General features: G+C 47.0%; 1 protein-coding gene across 5 annotated transcripts in view; it reads left to right on the top strand.

Annotated features, from left to right (window-relative positions):
* The window catches only part of KSR1 (kinase suppressor of ras 1), a 50,311-nt gene that overhangs the window by 12,742 nt on the left and 14,203 nt on the right, over positions 1 to 23,366 (top strand). For 4 of the 5 annotated variants that reach the window (XR_007207759.1, XM_048325004.1, XM_048325003.1 and 1 more), the window contains exons 2-3: positions 14,321 to 14,461; positions 23,060 to 23,207. Coding sequence is in view for 4 of the 5 variants with exons in the window: in XM_048325004.1 (XP_048180961.1) it covers positions 14,321 to 14,461; positions 23,060 to 23,207 (289 nt within the window). In the remaining variant the exon portion in view is untranslated. Of the gene's footprint in view, positions 1 to 14,320; positions 14,462 to 16,637; positions 16,996 to 23,059; positions 23,208 to 23,366 lie in introns of those variants that run through there. The other variant, XM_048325006.1, reaches the window with a different exon arrangement.

The raw sequence follows: 23,366 nt of genomic DNA, 5'->3' as shown, positions 1-23,366 counted from the left end.
GGTGGGATATTCCTTGTGCTATGTGATCTAACCCAGAATGGCTGGGAACCGATGGTCCAGAGTTCACTTCCAGTTATTATTGTAGTAGGGACTCAGGCTAGATCGAGGTACTCATTTCCAGCACAGAACATATACCCTTTGAAAGCATAAACAACCTCTAGGTCAGTTTTACTTAGCTTCATACACAAGGGTTTCTGCTAAACAGGAAGAGCAAGCGGGAGCTGAAGTACTGCAAGAAGCTGGTTCAGCACTCATCCATACTGGACTAAGTAAGGTCCTTTTCAGTGGGAAGAGATATACATGGAGGACTAAGCTCTAAAGCAGCAGTGGAAACTCCCTGTTTTTGTCTTTTGAGCTGGTCATCTTAAGTGCAATGCCTTTTTTCTCATTATCTAGGATCCTACAGAAGCCCTTCATAGACAGGATCTAGGATAGCTTTGGTGGCAGGCACTTTCAGAAGTTGTTGCGGTCTGTTAGAGAGGCTGGAGATGAAAGGGGCTGAACTAGGTGAATCATTACCCTCAGAGAACTTGTAGTGTTGGGGAACCATGCCTGGTGTTTGTACAGACCCAACAGCAGCAACCTGTGTGTAACTACAGCCAGGGTGGGAGCACCTTTAGTAGCAGTAAAGCCTCCCTCAGCTGTACTTTGCTGCATGCTAATACAGCTTTCTGTTAAGATTTGAGGCTGAAAAGACACCTTGCATAGCTCAGTATCTGTACTTGGAGATGAGCCTAACTTGTGGTGGCTGGGTCTCATTGCCCATTCCAGCTGGAATCTGTGCCGCCCTGGGAAACGGGGCTCAGGCAGCTCATGGAGCAAACTGAGGTCAGAGGCTGTTAAATTCAGAGTGCAGTAGGTCAGCACAGGCAGTGGGGAAGGGGAACCTCTGGGCTGGACAAACAGGTCACACAGGTTTCCAGACACTCTGTCGTACCTGAGCAGAGCTCCAAGGCTGCAGGAGCTGGATGCTTTCAGATAGAAGCAGCACCAGCACTTCGTAAGATCAAAGTTTAGCAGAGTCGAAGCTCCATCAAGTACTAGAGTGTTTGAACTTAGTTTAGCAAGAATCCATCAAAATGGGCAATAATCTGACTTCTTTGCAGTTAATAATTAAGTTCCTCCTACAAAGCACCACTGATATAATTAAATTTAGTTTCTAACTCAAGATTAACAGCTTCACTTTGGTCCTTGCTATAGCCTTTCCTTTAGAGAGACACCAGCTTGGATATGAGGATATGACCATTTGTGCCCTCTTTAGGGAACAGAGGTCACGTCCTGCTCTGTCTCTGCAGAGGTGACTCCTACACTCTTGCTTTTCCTGTTGCCTCACTCGCTCTGCCCGTGGCCCTGCAGAGTAGCAGGGGAGTAGGAAGGAAGAACTAGTCAAGCACAAAACCTCACTGAACAGCCAGAGACACCCAGCAACTGACCAGCAGCTTTAGAGCAGAGTAGAACACAGAGCTCATGTCAGTAATTTTAAAGCAAAATCAGGGAAAAGGCCATAAATAAAACCTTTCTGCAAACACCGTCTTCTGTTTCACAGTCCTATATTTCGTGCCTCAGTGCCTGTACACAGTACTCTGGGAGCATCCTCAAAAATGGTGAGCAAACTGAAAATCTTTGATCCACTACATGGCAGAACATACCAAAGCTTTTCTTTTTCCCTCTTGAAATCTTGTGTTACAGGTTCAAAGCATTTTGAACAGAGTGGAGTTTAGTGTATTTTGTTCTTCCTGACAATCCCAAAATACAATCTCATAGCAGCTTGTTAAAATAAAGCTGTTTTGCTGTTTTAAAAGAGGGAATGTGGCAAGTTGCCACATTCCAGTTAAGCAATTTCCTACAGTTGACTTTTTTTTAATGCATGTTTTTTTCAGCCATGTCCCTACTCTTGTTTTCACTGCAAGAAGCCAAAAAAAACCCCAGACAAGACAGAAGCCCCCACCTCTGTATTAATGCTTGAAGCAAACTCCCCTTTCTGAGTCTCATCATGAGAACAGAACATGGAGCCTTGGCACAGGGGACTGTAGTGTATGTGGCAAGCTGGAATTTTTAAGAACTGTGGCTTTTTTTGGAAATAGCATTTTCCTTCATGGGGGTAGATTTGCCCTTTTTTCTTGTGGCAGCCCTCAGCAGCAGCTCAGCAGTAGCGTCGTTGGGAACCCTCCCTTAGAGACTCCAGGCTGCGCTGAGGAATGAGTGGGCAGTGGCTCTGCAGTTGGAGGCAGCGAGGCTCGCTCCAAATGCCAGGTTCCTCCTCGCTGCAGGAGGGGAGCAGGACATGCCTCGCTGAGTTCAGTGGGTGGATGCATGTCCTGCGAAATTGGGGTTTGGCAGGTGCACGTAGAAACTGAGTAACTGATTTAAGAACATCTGCTGAGTAATTGAAAAGGAAGAGCAGGCAAGTCCTCAAGGTAGTGAGTAATGCTACAGCTTCCTATTTCTGGGTGACTGTGCTCAGTCCTCTCCCTTTCTCTTTTCAGCTGAAGAAAATGATTGGCAGTGGCTGTGCTGAAGAGGCAAGACTGGACATGCAGGGGCTTTGCAGGCAGGCCATGGAAATGGGCTCCAGAGCCTGAGGGGCAGCCTGAGCAGCCAGACTGCTTGTGTTGAGCTCCCAAATGCCTGTGTTTGTAACCCAGCCCAGCACAGGGCTGAGCTGTACTGCTGGGGAAACAGGCAGCGCAGGCAGGACGTCGTCCTGCATTCAGGGAAATCAGGGCATCTGGAGGTTTCAGATAACTTCAGTGTTCTTTGAATGAGATCACGGCTGGAAAGCTAATAATAATCTGCTGCTGATTATTTGCACTTTCAAGATTATACTGTAAACGGTCTAGTTGAATTTATAAATTTCCTTTGCCAAAACACAAAAGAGAAATAAAACTATCTATGAAGGAAGGATGGAGGTAGAAAGGTTGTTTTCCTTCTTTTTGTTTAAGACATTTTTGGATTCAGAAGCTGGTTCTAAAGTAAGACTGCTAATGCTTAGGGAATCCTGCTATTTTGTTTGCTCATCTCATGATGGCTGAGCAGTGTAAGTTTTGCATCTGTGGAAATCCTCAGAGCAGCTGAGCTGTGGAAGGATAGCTCACGTGCTCTATTTTCAAGCAAGCCAGATATTAGGAACGCTGAGTGTGGGCACTGACTTTTTGCCTGTGAGACAGGTAAGCAGCTGTCTGCAGCACTGCTGGATCCCTTAGCCATTTATAGGCCTTTGCTGTGTTTCTGGCCTTGTTACTCTGGAGGAGTGTTAGAAAGAATTACTCCCAGTAGTGTTTTACATCACACCTGGCAGGAGGTGTCGTAGAGTAGCAATGGCATTTAGAGTCTTCCGCTGTACAGGTGTGGCATTGCAGCTTTCTACAGCATCCTCAGAATCCAGGGTTTTCAGTAATGCCAAACTTACCCATCTTCCTTTTGGAGAGATCAAGGTGAAATACTGTAAGCAAAAGGAGTCGGACAAACCCATGAGTGATCTTTGTGTAACGATGCAGAGCTGCCTGGCTGCAGTGAAAAATCTCAACTCTTGTGGCATGAATTTGTATCCAGCACTCAGAGCTGTCCGCTGGCAGGCAGAGAAGTACAACATAGAATCCCTTTGTGTTTCCCTTGCTCTTTAGGAGGGGAGTATTTCCATGACAGAATAGCACACAGGCTGTTACAATGGCTTTTTCTTTTCTCCTCAGCAGTTAGGGTTTTGTGTGTTTCTGGTTGCTGTGGCTCAGCACAGTGAGTCCCTCCTCTGGTCTGAGCTGGGGCAGCTGAAACCCTGAACCCAGAGACTGCTCAGCTTCTCTCCAGCACATAATCAGAGGAGATACTTTAAGACAAAAGGGATGTAACCCAGCACAAGGAATGCAAAGGGCTGATGAAGAAGTGTTCTGCAGAGTATTTCCTAAAGAGCCTGTAGAGCATGAAAAGCAAAAAGAGAAGTGGAATGAAAGCAAGCAAGTGTATAAATCACTCTTTAGAAATGTTTCTTACAGGCTGATGCCCTGGGATTTTTTCTGAATTGTGGAAGCGGTGGCAAATGTGAGAACTTTGCTGCTCTAAAGGCCTTTTTCTAATCCCCAACTGGAGCAAAAAAGTCAGGCTCAGATTTTTCACAAATTCTGCATAAAATACTTTTTGGACACACAAGCAAAATGCTTGAACTCTGAACCTGAACTGGCACATTTCCTTCCATTGTACATTTAATGTAGATTTTTATTAGAAGAATATGTTTTGACCACTTTAATTTGCTTCCATAGAATGCTTTGAAATGAGAAACTTGGTTTTAGCCAACTGTCACAATTCAGTTCTCTTAAATGAACAAAACCAAGGAAAACCAACCCGAACCTCCTGTTCTGCTTAGGTACAGAGACAAATGTGCTGTGTGAAGTTTCTGTGGAAATTCACAAAAGTAATGGATATTGTACCTGCCTGAAAGATGCTGAGCTTGGAGCTTGTTATCTTTGTATTTGTGCTCTTTTTTCAAGTGTTGATTAAAATCTTTCCAGGTTGCTGTATGATGCCAAGCTGTTGCAGAACTGTCTGGTGTATGGCCAATTGCTGCTTACCAGTCCCCTCTGTATTTTTCCTCATACAACTATTACTGGGTCAGCAGCTGTACTTTCCTCTGCTTTCTAAGTGAGCACAACATGGTTTAGGTGAAAGTCAGTCACAAGAAAAAATCTTTTTTGGGGTGGGAATCTGGGTTCAGGTTGCCTGCACTCTAAATCCTGTATTTGTATTTAATTAATGATAGAAACCCCACATGGTTGCTATGGGCAAATGTGAACCAGTAAGAGAGAGCCCCAAGGAGATTTTAGGAAAAACAAAATGTGAGCAGTGAGCCATGGCAGCTTTCTCACTCAGTGTCTGTGAAAAGAGAAATGTGACCCCAGTCCTTGCCAAAATAGCTCAATTCTTTCTAGCAGAAACCCAATAATTGGGAGCATTTCAGAGAATACAGTTTCTTAGCTGAGATTTCCCAGGGTGCAGAGACAGAACGTCTTCAGCTCCAAGAGCTGCAACCTGCTCCCACAGAGATTTAACACTTTTCTGCGTTAACCTCTTCCCCAAAGCCCGGCCCAGCAGCAGTCTGGGGAACTGTGTGTGCCGGGGAGGAGGGGAAGGTGGAACTCTTGAAGTGCTGGAATAATTGAGTCAAACAAGCAGAGGATTTGATTTTGTTGTGTTTTGTTTCCTTCCCTTGGTCTGCTAATACGCCTGAGAACAAGCTGCTAATCTGTCTCATTTCCCAGCCAGTACGTGAGGGAATGGTAGAGACTGGAGGTTTGTGCTTGTATTTTATTGAGGCTACAGAAGTAGAAATGTGTAAGACAAAAGGGAGATGGTTGGGAAGGCAAGGGGAAGAAAAATGGGAAAAACCCTTTGGGATTAGGGACAGCATCCTGGGCAGTAAAATGCTCCATCGAAGGAGCTTGGTTCCTTCGGAGACCTCTCAGTTCTGTCCTGGGGAGTGTTCAGGCCTCATCCAAGGTGTTCCCCGTGGAGCTCACTGCCTGTGAAAGCTCAGGGTGCTCAGGACCTGGCAGAATGAGGCTTGCAATGAGGAAGGGGAAGTGCAGGGGACCTACAATTAGTCATTCTCTTCCTGACCTTGCTGAAGGAAGTGTCTGGCTTTATGTTGTCTGCTGTAAACTGTCCTTTATTTAGGCTCTAAGTTTACACATGCACTGCTTGTTGGTGTCTTTATTTCCACTTCCTGCACCATCAGTCGAATATACCTGAGAGTTCTTTCAAAGATGTGTGAGAATGATTAGTGCCATCGTAAAAACTATGGAGGATATTCTCTTTAAAGGCATTTTAAGTGCCTGAGTGGTATTCTTCACAGCAGGGTAAATCCATCGGCCTGCTCAATGGCCATGCACCAACTCCAGGAGGGATGGGAAATGTGAACAGGTCTGTAGGGCAGTTTGGAGTAACAATATCCTTCAGGAGAGGCTTGGGGCAAGAGGAGGTTGCTGTGCTCTATATGGAAACACAGCCAAGCCTGATGAAGCGTGGCTGAGGTGAAGAAGCTCCCTGGGTGCTGGAGAGCTGTGAGCTGAGAGGAGCAGAGCTGCAGATCTGATGTGGCAGCAGCAAGGCTGTGCTCAGCAAATGGCAAGTACAATTCTTAGTCTTGCAGAATGCTCTCAGTCATTCTGTTACACTTGTGTGTCCTTGCGTTGCAAAGGAAGGGGGAGGGCTTTAATTTTCAGTGTTCAGTGGGTGTGAAGTCTCTGATCTTTAAGCAGAGGACTGTTCCTGTAGCTGCATTAGGCTCGGATGCCTCGCTGGGATGAAATCTTTGAAGAGAGTCATGTTATGAGGCTCAGGGAACTACTTGATTGTGCAGTTTCATCTTCCCACTCTTAACTGGGAAGGCCTCAACTGAGTGTTTATAGCCTCAGTAGCTGGGATTGTGAAAAAGAGAGGAGGGGATAAGAAAAGGAGTGGTATGTGGCCTCCAAGTGACCCAGAAATGATGCTGTCTGCATCATCTGACAAAGCAGAAATAACATACTGTAGTGTTTGGGCAGTGGCTATTGTGTCAGCCTCAGGCATGACTGAGGGTTCAAAGGAAAATCCATCCATCTGGTGTTCCATCTCTCCCGACCCCTCTGCCTCTCTGTGCTTGTATTTACCAGCTTCTCCTAAGGCTTCTCCCCCGCCAGCACACCTTGCCTGCATGCTTTCCTGCTGCCTTGTGCTGGGTCCTGTTTTGCAGGGTTTGTTTAGCAATGCATTGAGAAACAATTTCCTTTTCTGTTACAAGCAAGGCCAAAGTCCCTCAGCAGCACAGCCGGGTCCTGCAGGAGCAGCAGGGCACCCAAGAGAGCAAAACTCTGGCTACTGTTTCAGCACAGCAAAAACCAGAAACCAGGCCTCACATTCTGGACAGGTGTCCTGCTCACTGCCATGCTTCTTGCTGAATGAGTCAGCTGGGTTCAAGTAGAGAATGTGAATTCCACAGGCTGCAGGTCAGAGTCTGATGTTTAAGTGAGCCCCTTTTCTCAGATAAGTAAAAAAAACCTCAAATAAGCAAATGACTTTGCTGCCAGATATTTCTCTGCAACATTTTGTCTAATACCTATTTTACCATGCATGGCTGGTGAAAATACAGGTCACAATATCATCTTTTAGTAGCTTCAGTTCTGTTGATTTTGTGGGCATAGCCATGTGGGTGACAAACGGAGTGACCTAATTTTTTAGGATACAAATAATTCCTTGAAATGAAATGTGTTGCTTTTCTTCTTCTTCCTTTGGGTTGTGAATTTTGCTCCTGTGAAGATCCTGTGTTTGCCTTGGAAAGAGGTGATTGAGTTTCATGCTGATCTCAAGGTAGTTTGGAAGTTTGTGAGACTGTGAGACTCTCCAGCTGAATCCTGCATTATGTTACTGTTCCTAATGGAAGCACAGATGGGAAGGATGGTTTTCTGTGTGGCTGAACGAAGTGTTCTATGAACAGGTTTGGATCAGATTTCACTGCAAATTGAGCATATGTCATGTGAAAAGGGTACAGACCCACTCTCTCAGTTTAACCAAGCAGATTTGGTTCTAAACCAGTCAAAACCAGGCTGTGATTCAATTCTCCCTATGCTGGAAAGGGAACACTTCACACTGTTGTCAGGTATCTTTATACCTACAGGCACAAGGATCGAGTTCTCTGAACACAGCGGGAAATGAGAATTTCTGAGGCTGCAGTTGGTGCTCGGTGATGCTGTGATCAGATGTTGATAACAATCCAGATAGCCGGGGGCATTCAGATGAGTCAGCTGCTGAGAGCTTGAATTCACAAAGGAGCAGCTCAGTGCTCTGTGGGGCAGAGCTGCAGACACGGTTGGGTTGTTGTCAGCTGAAGGGCCCTGCAGACCCTCACACTGGAGCAGAACTGGTTTGTGTGGTTGGCTGCACAGCACGGAGAGGCCTGTCCTGTGCCTGCAGATCCCGGGCAGAGCTGAGCCTAGATCCTGTCCTGTGTCCTGTGATCCCCCACCCACCTGCTCCTGGCACCGGGAAAACCTCGGCACTATTTCTGTGCAATGATTCCTCGGCCTTATTCTGGTCCCCTCCAGTCGGGCACTTGTCCTGCTGTATTCCTTGGAGACTCCTCTGGCCCCAGAGCAGTGTTCAGGCTCAACAGCACTCTGATCACACCTGAGATTGCCTTGATTCCTGCTTTCCAGGAAGGTTCTGCTCAGGACATGCTCAGCATCGCTCCATTTCAGTCCCAGCTGGAGAACCCAGCCAGCACTTCCACCACTTTGGTGTTTGCTATTTCCACCAGTTTGGCATTCCCACCCAGTCGCTGCGGGATCTGAGGGATTTGTTAGCTCTGTTGTACGCCTTTCTCCAAAGCCCACAAGGGCAGGGTTGCTTTTGAGGCTGTTTCTGAGATGGACCCTGAGGCAGAGCAGGCACTGACCCTGTATTTGGAGTGGCCACGGTGGGTGCCTCGCACGGGGAGGGGTTGGTTCCTTGTGTGGGCACCTGCACAGGGCCTTTCTGAGCTCTCCAGGGCCCAGGCTCTGCCCCAGCTCTCTGTGCTGTATAACAGTGACATCCTGGGTCTTTCCCTTGCATGGATCAACCCCGCTGCACGCTTTTTTCACTTTAAACTGGATGACTTTGAGAAAGTGCCCTGAAGTATCCTCACATGCTGCTGCTCTCCCAATGGCTGGTGAGATCTTTATCAATTTCTCACATGGTTGCCAAGCATGAGTTCAGAGACAAATTTAGCAAGCCCAATTCTGACATTTTTGTGTTCTGTTCAGTGCTCAGGTGGCCTAGGAGGTTTTTTTTGTCTGACATTGGGTTTGTGTATATAATGGCACTGGGGAAAATAGATAAGAGTCAGCTGAAGCTGTGAAGTGAATCCACTTTCACTGGATGCCTTCAGATGACTCATCTGACTTTCCCCAGTGGCCCGTGCAGGTAAACTCCAGTTCAGAAGTTTTGTCTTCTGTTTCAGGAGGCAGAAATGCAGAACCTCCCTCAGGCTTTGGTCCTCATGTGGCCAGTGCAGTGTCCTGCAGCACCAGGAGCTGCTGGGGTGCTTCAGAGAGTGCTCCCTGCCCTCTGGGCTGGTTCTTGGCAGGAGGTTAGTAGAGGAGTTCCTTCCTGATTAATTCCTGTCTGAGGCAAGATAGATGATTTGCATTTCTCTTAGCCACATGCAAGAGCTGGGCCATACATTGATATGATCCTGTTAAAGCCTCAGCCACCAGCTGGGTAAATTGCAGGGCAGGATATGGTTGTAGCCTTGGCAGTTTCGGTGTAAGCTCATATTTATTGTCTCCTCCAATGCTGCCAGGCTCCCTGAGATTTCATCTCTGGGCACAGGAGCAATAGGATCTGCTTTTGACCATGTGCTTGATTTGTTGATTAAATCATGACAGTTGTTTGCTTTGGGTATTGCAAAACTCCTCTTCTAAACATTGCATATGTTTCAAGTCAACAAGAAAAGTTGCAGGCTTCACTGAGCAGATTATAAGTTTTGTGGAAGTGTGAAAACATGGCATTTGGTTGTGAAATGTATGATTGAACCAAACTTGGTCTCCAACTGTTGATATTCTGACGAAATCTTGGCTAGCACTTTGGTATAGTAGAGTTCCTCTGCCTGTCCCCAAGTTGTTTAATTTATAATTATCATTCTGTACCTTGGTTTCTCTCTTTTTTTTCCTTCTTTTTTTCTTCCTTTTTTCTTTTTTTTCTTTTCTTTTCCTTTTTTTTTTTTTTTTTTGTGAATTGAAAAAGATTATTTTTGCTGCATTTATAGGGTATTTCAAGATATGTAGATTAAAAGCATGAGACTAAGCCACAGAAGGCTTCAAAAAAATGCAGGCTCTTCTAGCCTTTGCTCCTTTTCCCCTGTTTATTTGAATAAAGTGCATTGAATTCAGACTGGATTTTGACTAAGTGCAGAAGCTGCAATTGGTTTAATGCCTTTTAGTGACTCTGGAACAAGATGCCACTTTTCTAAACATGAATAAAACATAATTGACAAGAAGCTGGGGGAGAGTTGACCCCCAAATGCATGAAACTTGATTTCTCTGCTTAGACACTGTAACTATTAACAATCTCTGACAAATGAAGTTAGAATGTGATTCCTGATCAGTTAACCAGAGGTCAGAAATACTTGCACTGCAGTTTGACTACAGAATTCTTTCAGCTCTTCCTTGTAGTATCTGCTGAACTCTGCACCCTGATGTCAGTGATCTGGTTTTACAGATGCTTTCCTGTGCCTTGTCTGCAGTAGTGCAGCTCAAAAACTTGTGGGCATTTGCTTTTTGTTTATTGTCCTCTAAAGTCCCAACTGTTGGCGTGAGGTCATGGATATGGGCAGACTTGCATCTCAAGAGATCTGCTGTTTATTTTGTAGAAATAAATAAAAAAGTACAATCTTGGCAGTTTTCTCCTAAACTTCTTGGACCTGCTTCTCATCTGTGCTGTAAAGGGATCTTTTAAAGGTGCTGTAAGGAGCAGCTGGCAGCATGTGCCCTTCTCAGAGCAATGAGAACTGGTGTCCTGGCCATCAGCTGCACCAGGCAGAGCAGCAGGGCTCTGCCCTGGAATCAGTGATTTCCTCCAGCTGCTCTGTATCCTGTCTCTGTTCTTGTCCTTTCCCATCTCTGTGGGTTCAAGGCAGTTGGAGTATTGTTGCTTCTGGTGTGGGGTTTGCCATTTGTGATGAGTAGGACGTGCCATTTAGCAAGCAGGCAGTGAGTAGCTACTATTGGCTTTATCTCTCGGTCTAGTTTGTGGTTGGAGACCTGTGTGCTTGGTTGTGGGTTTTTATGTGCGTCACTGAACCCAGAATTTTTATTATATTCTCAGAAAAGGGTTTTGCAACAGTTCAGCTATTAAAGCCAAACCATGTAGTTTAGTTAAAAGTCTGGGCAGGAAACAACAAAATGAAATTCATCCTAGGGGAGAAGCGTGGTGCATGTAGGCTGGGAAGAGAATGCAAATACACTATTTATGGGACTAGGGGAAAACAGAATTGGACTTGAGGAGTAAATGCGAAGGAGTTATCCAGGAAAAACCAGCCTTGGCCCTCTGAGACACTTAGACCTGTGCTGCCAGACTGTTTGTCAATTTTGGAGAATTTGTTTTATCCCAACAAAGAAGCAAAGTTTGACATCGAAATCCATGCTGCACAGAGTCCCTGCCAGCAGTGTCCTTTAGGAGTTTATGCTATGGATGGCACTTGGGAAGGAGAAGTTCTTGAAGCAGTATTTTTTTTAAGCAGTACCAAAACAGCTGAAGCCAGCACCTGCTCCAGGGAGTTCCTGCAGGATGGGCAGGCAGAGCTATGGGCAGGGAGAAGGGGAGGGATGAGTGCATTTGCTCCTGATCGGACAGATCGGGTCAGTGGCAGAGCCAGGAGTGCAGCCCAGCTCCATTCTCTTACTCATGTGATGCTTCTGGTGTTACACTGAAGTTGGCCAGGAGAACTGCTGCGAGGAGTGCAAAAGCAGTGGCTGTACCTCAGCAGTATCCTGCCTCGAGCAGCGTGCTGTCCTCGTGACGCTGCACGCTGGAATTGGATAACGTGAGGCACGCACTTTCTGTATCGTTTCTTTTACATACTTTGTGATTTTTCATTTATAAATAGATGCTAAGCCCTTCTTGCCTTACACTGTGCTTTTTGGAACAGAATCAGACACCTTCATTGCCTGCAGTTCCCTGCTTTATTCTGGATCATGTGCTACTTTTAGGGCATTTGCCTGTAATTAGTGTTCCATAAAACTAAGTGTGGAGCTCTGGCTTTACAGAGTATGCTGATAGCTCATCCTTCTTCCAGGAAAAATAAATCTTTCCTGATGGGAGATCCTACACTAAAATAACAGATTACAGTCAGACTGCAGAGCCGAGCTGCTGCTTTACACACAGGCCCATCAGGGCTGGCTGTACCAGTTCCAAAATCACTATGCAATCTTACCTCTGTCCCTAGGTGCTCTGCAACCCTGAGGCATGCCCAGGGAATGGGGATGGGTGAGGTGAGCCAGGGGCAGCAGCAAGAACATCCAGCAGTGCCCTGGGAATTCCATGTTGGGCTCACAAACACGCGCTGGGTGGTTTGCCTGGGGCTGGGTGTTGTGGTTGCAGTTTGTGTATCAGAACACATATCGTCACTGACCCTTCCCTCGAGTGGCCTCTGGAAAAAGACAAGGCTTGGGTGATTTCTGTCTTCCTTCTCTTTTCCATGACATAGCTATTGCACAGTTGGGAAGCTGTTTTTCATTTGTGTAGGCTGATTTTTGGCATGCTGGGGGCTGTTGAGTCGACAAACTTCCTGCAGCCTCTTCTTTCTGTCTTTCCTGAAGGGCCCTTGCCCATCTACTCATCCCAGCCTGCCCAGTGTCAGTGTCCATAGAGGGGAAAAGCACCCTGAGAAGAAAGAAAACTTAAACCAAGCCCTGAGCAGGAAAATACTTGGAACAGCATCTCCAAGCTCCTTTCTGCCATGGGTGTGAACAGGAGCGCTCTGTGGACCAGCTGTCGTGGGAAAGGATGTGTGACAGTGAGAAAGCAGAAGGTCAGGACTGAGGCAGCCGGTGACACGTGTGTGCCAGGGGCTGCCTGGAGGATCCGAGCTCCCGTGCTCCAGAGCCAGGGGAACTCGGGGCAGGGCACAGACGAGGGGCCGGTGTGGACAGAGGGCAGCCAGGAGCAGGTTTGGATCCCGGCACAGCCAGCAGCACAGCCAGCAGCAGTGTGTGCCCATCACACAGTGCCCAGCACATGGCACACACAGCTGGCACAGAGCAGCAGCACGGCAGCCACTGGGGCCCAGGCACTGCTGAGCCCAGGGCCAGTCCCTCCCGAGGCCAGCCCTGCCCTGCTCTGCAGTGTGGGTCTGGCCAGAGGAAGCAGACAAAGGGAGGAAAAAAAGGAAGTGCTGTCAGCCCCTTTATATAAAAAGAGGTACTGAGAACAAGTGATTGGGACTTCCAGTTCCTTGTAGCTCTGGTGCTCCAAAGCAGTGTTGGGCAGTTGTGGTGAAAAGGCTCCTCTGGTTTCAGCAGGGTGGTCAGAGTGTGAATGCAGAGGGATGGCTGAGTTTCTAGGACATGGCAGTCTTGGATTGCCTCTCCTGGGAATGGCAGTGCTTTGCATTGCTCTGGGCATTGCAGGAGTTGGAATAACTTCGATATTTACACACTTTTTGATAAATCTCAAACAGCATGGCACTGCTGTCAGAATTCAGTGTGTGGGCAGAGACAAACTTGTTATACCTGCTAGTTGTAAGGAATCGATTGCTCATAAAACATACTAACCTCAACTAACTTCATAGGAAAGCACTTGAACTGTAAGAGGAGACACATTATAATGGTCAAAGAATCCGTGTTTGTTTTTTCCTTTACATTTTCAGTCTGATCTGGTCCCAGATGCTAAAATTTGTTGACTAAGAACATGTTTTGGTTTATAAATCATGGATCAACTAACTTGCTTTGAGGCATTGTTTTGTTAGGAAGGTTTTGAAGCTTAAGCCTGCCCCATGGGAATGTGTGTCACAGTGAGCAATCTTGGGAGAGTGTTTTCTTTTTGATAAGCAAACATAAGACATTAATAATACTCCTTTTTGCTGTTTTATTCTTCTGTGCCTAAAGTAAAGAATTTTGTGTAGTGCATTTGCCATGAGATGGTCAGGTGATAAAAGCTTCGGAATAAAACTTTAGAATAGAATAGAAAATGCAAAGTGATCATCTAGTCCAACTGCCTGAATTTTTGTTCTCTTAAGTTAGCTGCTTTTAATGTTGATTTTGTAATAGAAATGCCCATCAGATAACAGGCCTCAGAGTCTTTGGGTACTTTGGCTATTCCTGCCTCAGTAACCTTATAGCCCAAATGCAGACCAGATGTAGGAGGATTCAACAAACGTACAGGACGAACAGATGAGCAGGCAGCAGTCCTGCAGGCTGGACTAGTGGTGCCCACATCATCCCAGATGAGGCTGTGTGTACGTGTGCAGTGCCTGCAAACTGACTGTAATTATTGGTTCATGTAGTTTGGATCCCTTTCATGTGTTGGCATGACACCCAGCCTCTGCACAGAACTGCTGTTGATGGAGGTTTAAAGCAGAGTCCTACAGGGAAGGGCCCTGCAAGGTCCTACTTTCTGCTGAAATGCTGAAGAGCAAAGATGCTCCGTGTGAGGGGAAATGCACTGCATGGATTTCCCTGAGAGCTCACAGGAGGATGTCACTTCTATGTCATGAGAGAGCCCCGCTCACAAACCAGCATGCCCTGTGTACAAACACAGCCTGGGAAGGGTCAGCACAGCCCAAGGAACCTCACAGTTTACTTTCTGGCTGCTGCAGGTGAAGCTGATTGACTACATCCACCGGCAGCGGCAGTGCAAGCTGAGCGTGCCCCTGAGCGACCGCACCGCCGAGCTCAACAGCTACCCCCGCTTCAACGACTGGCTGGACATCGTCAACGTGAGGAAGGAGGTGGTGCAGGTAAGGAGGGGAGACAGCCCTCACACACAACCCGCCTGTCCCTTCAGTACCTTCCCAGCTGCCTGCTGGGTCCGAGAGCCACGGCAGAACTTAATCACTTAGTACCTTCTAGATATTCACAGTGCTGTGCTGCACTGTGTTCTGTGTCCAGCATTACCCAAAACAGGACCATTGTTGCAATCTCACACACACACACAGGTAGAGCTCAGTCCACTGACAGCTAAACAAGGCAGAAAAGGCTTTTTCTGGTTTTTTTTTCCATTTTTGCCTCTGCAGGCCATACCACAATGTTCTCATTCAGTTTCCTTTGATCATTAAACAACCAAAATTTTTCTTGGACCTCAGCAGGAATCTGCCTGGGTGAAAAATTCCACAAATTTCCATGGAAGTTATTCCAGCTTGGTTCTGATGTTACTAAGTTGTCTCTGGTGAAACAGGATGGCTTCAGGACCAAGTTATTCTTTTTATTTCCTGCTGTTCATTCTGAGTGTGATGCTGGTGTTGCCTTCCAGCCCAGCGAGATTTTGGGTGGCACAGCCAAAGGTGCAGCAGTGACAATGAGAGGACAAAAGCAGCCTGTTGCTCTGGCCAAACTGCCAGGCTCCCAGCTAGTATTGGTTTCTAAGGTTACTGGAATTGCCTGAGTCTAAAAGAATGTCTTTGTAGCTCTTTTATAAATCCTTTGTGATGCCTACAGAACAGGGGGTAGGGAAGAGGTGAAGAAAAGGGGGGAGGGAGGTGGACAGTTCAAATCTGCCACATCCTGTTAATTCAGGGAGCAGGGAGGGTTGAGACTGCCCTTCTGTATGTGTGGTCACTAAAAGGGGTGAACAAATTCGGGTTTGGTCTAAGGCAGAAAGAATTTTCCAGCTCTTTATTATTTTGATTCGTGCTCTCTTGCTGCCCCCTCCCAAGCAGTGTCCAATTAAATCAGCTCTGTTCCTTCTGTTCTCTGGACAGAACTGTAAGAAGTGTACAAAGCACTGAAATTCCTCTGGGGTTCCAGATGTATGGTTATTTTTTAAGGGTTCTGCATCCATTTCATGCAGCTGCACTTGTATTAGCTGGACAGCAGAACTGCAACACCCCGTGGGTCATTAAAATAATTTCTGAGTAGGCATGCTGGAACAGGCTGTGAGCTGGGGGGAGTGGAAATAGCTGGGTTAATAAACTAAGTGCTCTGCTTTTGCAGTGATTTTTTTTTTTTGGTCCTGTTATTTCACTGCTCAGAAAATAGCAATGCAGCCACTGTTGATGTTTGACACTGACATTGGCACAGTGCAGAGAGCTGTCTGGGATGAGTTACCTTTCAGAAATGTCTCAGGTATCATGGGATCATTCCTGCAGTTGTTTAGATTTCATACAGCATGTTGAACTGCATTTCAGCTGAAAGCTTTCAAAATGGAAATCACTGACAGAAGGAGCTTTAATAGGTTAGTTATTACAAAATCTAGAGTGTTTTCCCACTTTGTGCACACTGCCTGTGGCAGGACTGGTGGGGAGCCTTTGCAGACAGGGCTGAGCAGGTCACGCCGTGAAAATGGGGACCCTTGAGTGGTCTTGGCTCTGTGCCCGGTATACAAGGTACACTGGAAACAGCTTCCCATCCCTCAGATACTGTTAGCTCACTGGAAAATGGAAATAGCCATGCTGGCTTTCCTTCTTAAGGCTTCCAAAAAAAGGTGCAGAGAGAAGGAAAACTGCACAAGTGTCCCAGTGTGTTCGTGTGGCACATTGCGCTCTCTTCTTGTGCCTTCTAGGCTCTGAAGCTAGTTGGAGAGGTTGCCAAGTACCTGTGGAGTCTCAGAAGAGCTGCCACAGAGCCCTGCCCTGGGCACCTCTGAGAGCTGAGCAGAACAGCATGTCTGCCACAGGGGGAGGTGCAGTGGAGGGCTCTCTGTGCCTGCTGCTTGTCAGAGACAAATCAGGAGAAAGGCCTGAGTTCATGGGGTTTTTGCTTTTTTAAATGGTTCTGATTCCCTTTGTGTTTCTAGTGCTACTGGAGAGAGTATTTTCAAGACTGTGCTAATCTGTGACATAACACTGTTGAAAAGCAGCCTAATTGCAGGAGTTCTTTAGCTCAGCGGTGAGAGGAACAATGCTCTGTTTCTCTGTCTCCCCTCCCCTCGCTCCCCCCAGTCCTCTCCCAAATAAAGCTGCCATGCAGGGAAGCACAGAAGCTCCCAGGCTCTCCTGTCAGAAATAGAGCAGCAGCTCCAATTTAGAATATCTGCTGACTCTACTCCTGAGTGAAGACTATTTTTGCTCAGTGACTTGCTCTAGACATTGTGAAGCTCGAAAGCTCTGGTGATTATAATTGTTGGGCTCCTTTATTTCTTTGAAAAACCTATATTTAAAACAAGAATAATGACTGCTTGTAAAATCCTTTAGTTCTGGAAGAGATTATAGCAATAACAATGCACTGTTTATGGCGTTGGGCAACAGCTAAAGCTGCCGAGAGCGCAGACAGCAGCGAGCCGGTGACGCTGCGCCGAGTGCGAGGGCTGGGCTGTGCCGACCTCGCGGGCCTGCAGGTAGGTGGGCAGTGCCAGCCTCTGGGCTGGGACCCTCTTTGCTCTCTGGGAATGTACAGTTCTGAGGGGTAAGGAAACTTGGAACCCCCACCCCAACCTGCGCTATTTCTGTGGCTTTGTTATTGTTCCTCTAATCAGCTGCCAGACAGATTTTTATCATAGAAAGTGGTAGCAGGCTCTGCTTTGGAGCTGGGCTAATGCTGTGCTGTAACTTGCTATTTAAGTATTTTTCTAGGAAATGCTGGAGTCCTTGATTTTCTTAGGAGTTCTAGAAACTGATTAGTTCTAGAGGTTGATTAATTCTAGAGACTGATTGTACGTGTAGTTTAATACCAAAAATGATGTATAAATGGTTAAATATGGTGTATTGAAAGTGAGCAAAGAGGTACTTGAACTGAGACCTAGAAAAGACAGGACAAGGAACCTTACAGACAGAAGGCATGTTTCTGCTATGAAGTCATCTCGAGTGGGTAAAAGTTGCTCTGAAAATGGTCCTGGAAAAATACATTGATCTGGATTGTCCTGCTTGCCTTGGGAGTTAGAGTCAGGAATTGGGAGGGGAGTGGGAGGGAAGGAGGATGAGAACAGAGCACTGTCCCCATTCTTAGGCTGATGGAAGAAGTCTCTTGCAGAGCTATTTACTGGATTCTGAGCTTGGAGCATGTCTGCCAAATAGAAGAGACTAAAAAAAATTCTGTTGGCTTATTTTCTTCAGCACAGAAAGCAGTTTTCTCTGCCTTTATCAATGTGCTTCACAGAAACATAACTATTGTGTTTGTTCCCACATGTAACTTGTCACTGTCTTAAAAAGTATCTTAAGAACAGAGTCATCTTCTTATCATCTTCTGAAGCATGTCTGGGCCAGCTCTCTGGCTGTGGAGCAGGGGTGCCAGTCAGTCAAGCTTGGAAAGCTGTTTTTAGAGTGGGTAACTGTGATGCACAGGGAGGGGCATATCCTGCCCCGGCGTTTGCTGGCCATGAGCAGGGCTGTGCCTGGGAGCAGGTGGAGCAGGGCTGTGGTTGGGGTTGCTTTGTGGCTGTTCCTTTTGGGAATGGATTTGAGTCCCAGTGTGTACCCTTTTCTGTGATACCTCCTGCCTGCCTGTGAAGCCCATCTGCAGTCGGCATTGATGCCAAAGACCTGCAGAGCTGAGCAAGGCAGGGGCAGTGCTGGGCCCACCAGGAGCAGAGCAGGAAGGGCTCAGGCCTTGAGCAGGAATTGTCTGCCAAGAGCCTCGTGCTGCCCCTGTGAAATGCCCCTGTTGAGGGTGAGCCACTGGCCTGGGGTTGCTGCTGCGAGCCCGTGGCAGAGGGTTCTGTTTGCACAGTGTGCTCCAGCTCGTAGCAGATCCACTGTTGGAGGAGTTGTGAGGCATTTCTGTGAGTGCATCCTTTGGATGGGGGATAGAAGAGGCAGATCTGCCTAAGCCTATCAGGTTTCCACAGCTGTATCCTCTCATCTTTTTCTGTCACCATATCTGCATGAACAGGCCAGGAGGACTGTGGCTATTTGTTGGGGATTTCCATGGGTCTGGCAGCAGGAGCTCTGGCTGGACCGCCAGATAGCAGAGATCCTGGATGTGCTAATTGTGTGCATGCAAATTAACTCTGTCCTGCAGGTTTCCTTGAGCTAAAATTCCTTCACTGTGTTCCAGCTGAAGGTCCCTCCCCAGTGTAAACAGCTCTTGGAAAATAGTCTCTACCACTGCCAGGGCTCCCCTTCCCTGCCAAGGGATCCCTGTGCCCCTTGCAGCCTTGGGCACTGTGAACCCTTCATGGCTTGAGGTCAGCCTGAGAGATCTGCAACTGCTACACCTGTCTGCCACAGAAGAGTAGTGACAACAGGTCTCCTGTCCCCCAAGAGCGAGCTGGACAGAATGCCCTGAGCCTGTCAGCTCCTCTCCACCCTCTGCTGCAAGGTGGAACAGTGAAGAGGGTGATGTTAGGTGAAACCATGGCCTGTTTATGCTCACAGCTTAATGCAAGCTGGAAATTTCTAGTGAGAGGCTTTCCAGAATGCCCATAAAATCTCCAGGAATTTAGTAATACAACAATTTTTCAGTACCTTCATCACTGGGCACCAGAAAAACCATGCAAAATAACAACTAGCAGGCACAAGATGTTCTTAAGAGCATCTTTACATGCTTTGCTTAGAGCTGTCACTGGGAATTTAAGCACCTTATGCAATGGGCTTTCTCTTCTAGCATCTGCTGCTTCACAGGAGGATGACTGGAAAGGGAATGTATTGATTTAAGAGGAGGCATTTGGAGCCTTGACAACTGTCCAGCTTCACAGGAAGAGCTGTGGCTACTGGGTCGAGGAGCAGGTCAGGCTGATTTTGCAGAGTGCCTGCAGCAGCATTAGCTATGTAGGCTTATCTGCAGGGTGGAATCTTTACCAAAAATAACCCGTCCACTGTGTTAGATACCAGCATTTTTGCCATGTTTCAAGGATTTAAGTTGGACACCAGACAAGATTAAAGACTGTTGTGAACTCTTCACCCTGACTAATTGAGACTGACCCTTGGATGGCTCCTTGGATGCACTGGCACTCACTTTTCTCTCTTCAGATGTGTACCATGAAGTGCAGTCTGTGTCTGATAAGCGGGAGGGCTTTATGGAAAAGTCCTCTTACCTGTTGTAGGGAGGAATAATTTCCTGCTTTGGACTTTTTAGCATCCCTTCTGCTGAGCAGTGCATGGTTAGGCTTTAGATTTTGCTGACAGTTATGAGGTGCTGAAGATTGAAAGCAGATTCTTTCTTCTCCTGGCTTTTTTCTCTTTTTTTAAATCTGACCTTATTAGTAGAACACTGTCTGAATATCTTGCAGCTCTCCTTGTCAAGACAGGGTGTGCCCAGGGAGGTGGTATTGAGCTTGGCCCTAATGCAAGCCTTTAATCTTCGTTTTTTAAAGCTGGTTTTTTTTAAGCCTCAGCACCCACTGAAGAAGCAGGTAATGAGAGGTGAGCTGGACTCCCATTTCTCACCCTCAGTGGTGAAGAGTGGGAGTAACCCCTGTGCAAGGGCCCAGAGCTGCACCGAGGGGCTGCAGCCCCCCACGTGCCCCTGAGCAGGGGCCCTTCTCCCCCCACAGCAGCTGAGCCAGGGCAGCAGCAGAACCTGTTCGAGAGCCACCATGAACTAGTGACCCTCCTCACTGTCACACTGCCTGGGGGGCGACAGCAGAGGCAGAGCAGGCCAATCTTACAGGGATCAGGTTGACCAGTTTTATATTAAGCCACTACATATGTGCAGCACATGAGTGGCTGTTTAAAGAAAGCCTCTTACTTCCCCTCCCTCCCCCTCTCTGAAGGCTTATTTCTTTTGTCGCGTGTCATGGGGGCTGGCAGCAGGTTCAGAAAGTCTGAGCTCTCCCAGCTCAAGGTCATTTGGATTGTTTAAATATAATCTCCTTTTCTGTACTTTCTACTTTCCTACAACTTGCTATTCTGTCTTTCTAAAATTAAGCTGTTGAGCACAAGAGGAGCTTGGGCTTTGTGTATGGGTGCAGGCCCCTTGGGCAGGGTCTGTGTGAGAGTGGGCTGGGGGTGCAGAGCTGGGCCTTATGGGGACCATCACAGACCGGTCAGCTCTGGGCAGAGACTGTGCCCTCAAAAGGGATGAGGCAAAGGAAGAATGCCCTGACACTTCCAAAGAGCTCAGGAGCTTGGTATCTTTAGAAAATTGTTTCCTCTGCACCCGGGAAGGCTTGAATGCTTGATCTAGCTTGAAGCTTGGTTCCTGCCACAGAACAGGCGTTGGAGAAACCAGATCGCCAGCAGTGCTGCCCCTGTCCCACCCCAGCTGGGCCTGCATTCCAGCTGCTGCTGGCTGTGGTGGGGAAGCTCTGCTCTCCCGGGGAAACCTTGGTTTCTTCCACTTTACCAGTTGACTTACTAACAACTCTAATAAGTTCCTGGTTACATATGTGCATAAAAGCTTGGGAAGTCAGGGGATCCTGGGTGATGGGACTGGGGAGCTCCTGCTGGGGTCTGGAATGATGCTCCTGCCTACAACAACGGCACATAGTCTATGGTATTTTCTTAGGGGAGAATGGTGAGGGTGAGGAAATGTTTCAAGATAATTCCGAAATTACATCGCTGTAATCCCACTTACTCTAAGACCGTGTAACAGAGTGAAATAGGATAAATGTTTTTGTAAGACATTGGCTTTCCCTTGTGCTTAGCTGGGGTAAAAAGCTGTCTCCATGTCCCACTAAACCTCGATCTGTGTTTGCCCCTGTTCCTTTTAGAGCACTGGTGTCCCCTGAGGCCGAGGGCCTGGTCCTGTATGGCAGAACAAAGCTACTTCTGTGAGCTGCCAGGGAGAGGAATTCAGAGGGTGCTGGGGAAAGGGCTGACTCTAAGAGAGACTTGGTGCAATTCTGGTGTTACCAGCCCAGCTCGGCTGGGGCTCTGTATGAACAAACTGTGCTGCCTTCATGCTAGGGTGCTGGAATTGTGGAAACCCATTCCAGGTCCAGCTCTGAGCATCTGGACCCCTGGGAGTTTTGTTCTTTGAAGTGTGATAGCAGGGCAGGAATCCCAGGAGGTAGATTTTGCACTGTCTCTGTTCTTCTCTGCATTTTATCCAAGTCATTCAGGAACAAGCTTTTGGGGGCAGTCTTATTCCTGCATCATGGTGGTGCAGATGTGCAGAAAAATGAATAATACCTAGCATCAGCTGTGATGTCTGTGCTTTTGTTATTCTGCAAAGATTAATTCTAGAAAAAAAAAAAAAAAAAAGAAAATCTACCCAAACTTCATTGAACCCTGGCTCTGCTCTGGGTTCAATGAAGCTGGTTCGTGCTTAGTGCTCATTTAAATTCCTTGCCTCCCCTTGAGTCAGCTGTGTTTTGTGTTTCATCCAGTCAGGGCAGGTGACAGAAGATGCAGGATGTGTTTCTTAGACTTCTGTCCTTTCTTAATTTATTCTTTTTCTTTGCTCCATGCCACAGTTACTAAAATTGGAAACTCTTTGTGTTGCCACCTACAAAGCTCCAAAGGTTGGGGCTGTTGAACACTGTCACAGCTGAAAGTCCTGTGTCAGCTCTCGAAAGCAAGAGTCTGGGTTAAGAAAGATACAATTGTTAAAGGACATTCAACACATTTCACGTTTGCTTTAGAGTTGGAAGTGGGGTTTAAGGACTAGAGGATTTCAAGCTTTTTGTTTCTCCAAGCAGTGAGACACACTTCTGAGTTTCCCCTTCAAATAGAAGTTCAAAACCTTTTATATAGCTTGATTCCAGGAGTTGAAACTTTAGAATAAAGGCCAAATATTGTGAAATTTGTGATCTCATTGTGAGAATAGGCAATAGGGAGGTTTGTTTAGGCAGAACTTTTCAGGGAAATTCCTGGGTATCTGGGCTAAGTATCCTGGTTTTGTTTATTAACCACAATTGCTGCAGACTTACACTGGAAACATTTGAATGGGGGAGGAGAGAGACACAGCTCAGTTCTGTGTCAGGAAATACCAGATCATTTTGTGCTTTCCAGGCTCTTGTATCTTTTGTGTCTGCCTGATCTGAACCTTATCACTGTGGGGCTTTGGTGTATTAAGATGTAGAAGGAGTTCTGCACAGATATCTCTCCAGGCAGGATACGGGTAAGGCTGGTTCTCTGATGAAGGAAAAACTGCTTGAGGAGGAGGCCACTATCTTTGTCAAAACATTTTTTTTGTTCAAATAAAGAAGTAATTTTCTTCACTGTTTCTGCTGTTCACTGCTGAAAAGCCAAACATCCTCATCTGACACTTCTCCAGGTTTTAGACCAGTTTTATTTCTGACTCTATTTTTAATGAAAAAGTTAAGTTTCATTAGTAGCTTTGCAAAAATTTTCCCCGAGGAGAGAAGAATATTTCGATCCCAAGGTTTGGAGCACACTCACACACCAGGCAGGGGGAGAGAGCAGCTGTGGGCACTGCTGGCCCTGCCAGAGAGGGGCACTGCCAAAAGGAATAAACCATGAGTCAGCCCAGGCAGTGAGACAGTGCCACTGCTGGAAGTACACAACAGGTGACACTCATAAATGGAGTAACAAAAACGGTCTCGTCTTGTTTTCCTGCAGAGAATACCAGAGGAGCTGACCCTGGATGCCTTACTAGAAATGAATGAGTCAAAGGTGAAGGAAACAATGAAGAGATGTGGAGCCAGAGATGAGGAGTGCTCCAGGCTCAACGGGGCCCTGAGCTGCCTGCGGAAGGTGACGGAGTCAGGTACAGACTGCCTTGTTCTGCTGTGGAATTGGTGTCCCAGCAGCCCAGCCCCCTCTGCTGCCTTCTAGGCACTGCTTGGGGATATTCTGTAACCACTGTCAGGGTACGGCTCTGGGGTGTGCACCAAGGGGCACTGATCAAATGTATGCAGAGCAGTGA

This window comes from Corvus hawaiiensis, chromosome 20 (genome assembly GCF_020740725.1).
Source record: "Corvus hawaiiensis isolate bCorHaw1 chromosome 20, bCorHaw1.pri.cur, whole genome shotgun sequence".
Classification (NCBI taxonomy): domain Eukaryota; kingdom Metazoa; phylum Chordata; class Aves; order Passeriformes; family Corvidae; genus Corvus; species Corvus hawaiiensis.
This window is presented reverse-complemented; position numbering and strand designations above follow the sequence as displayed.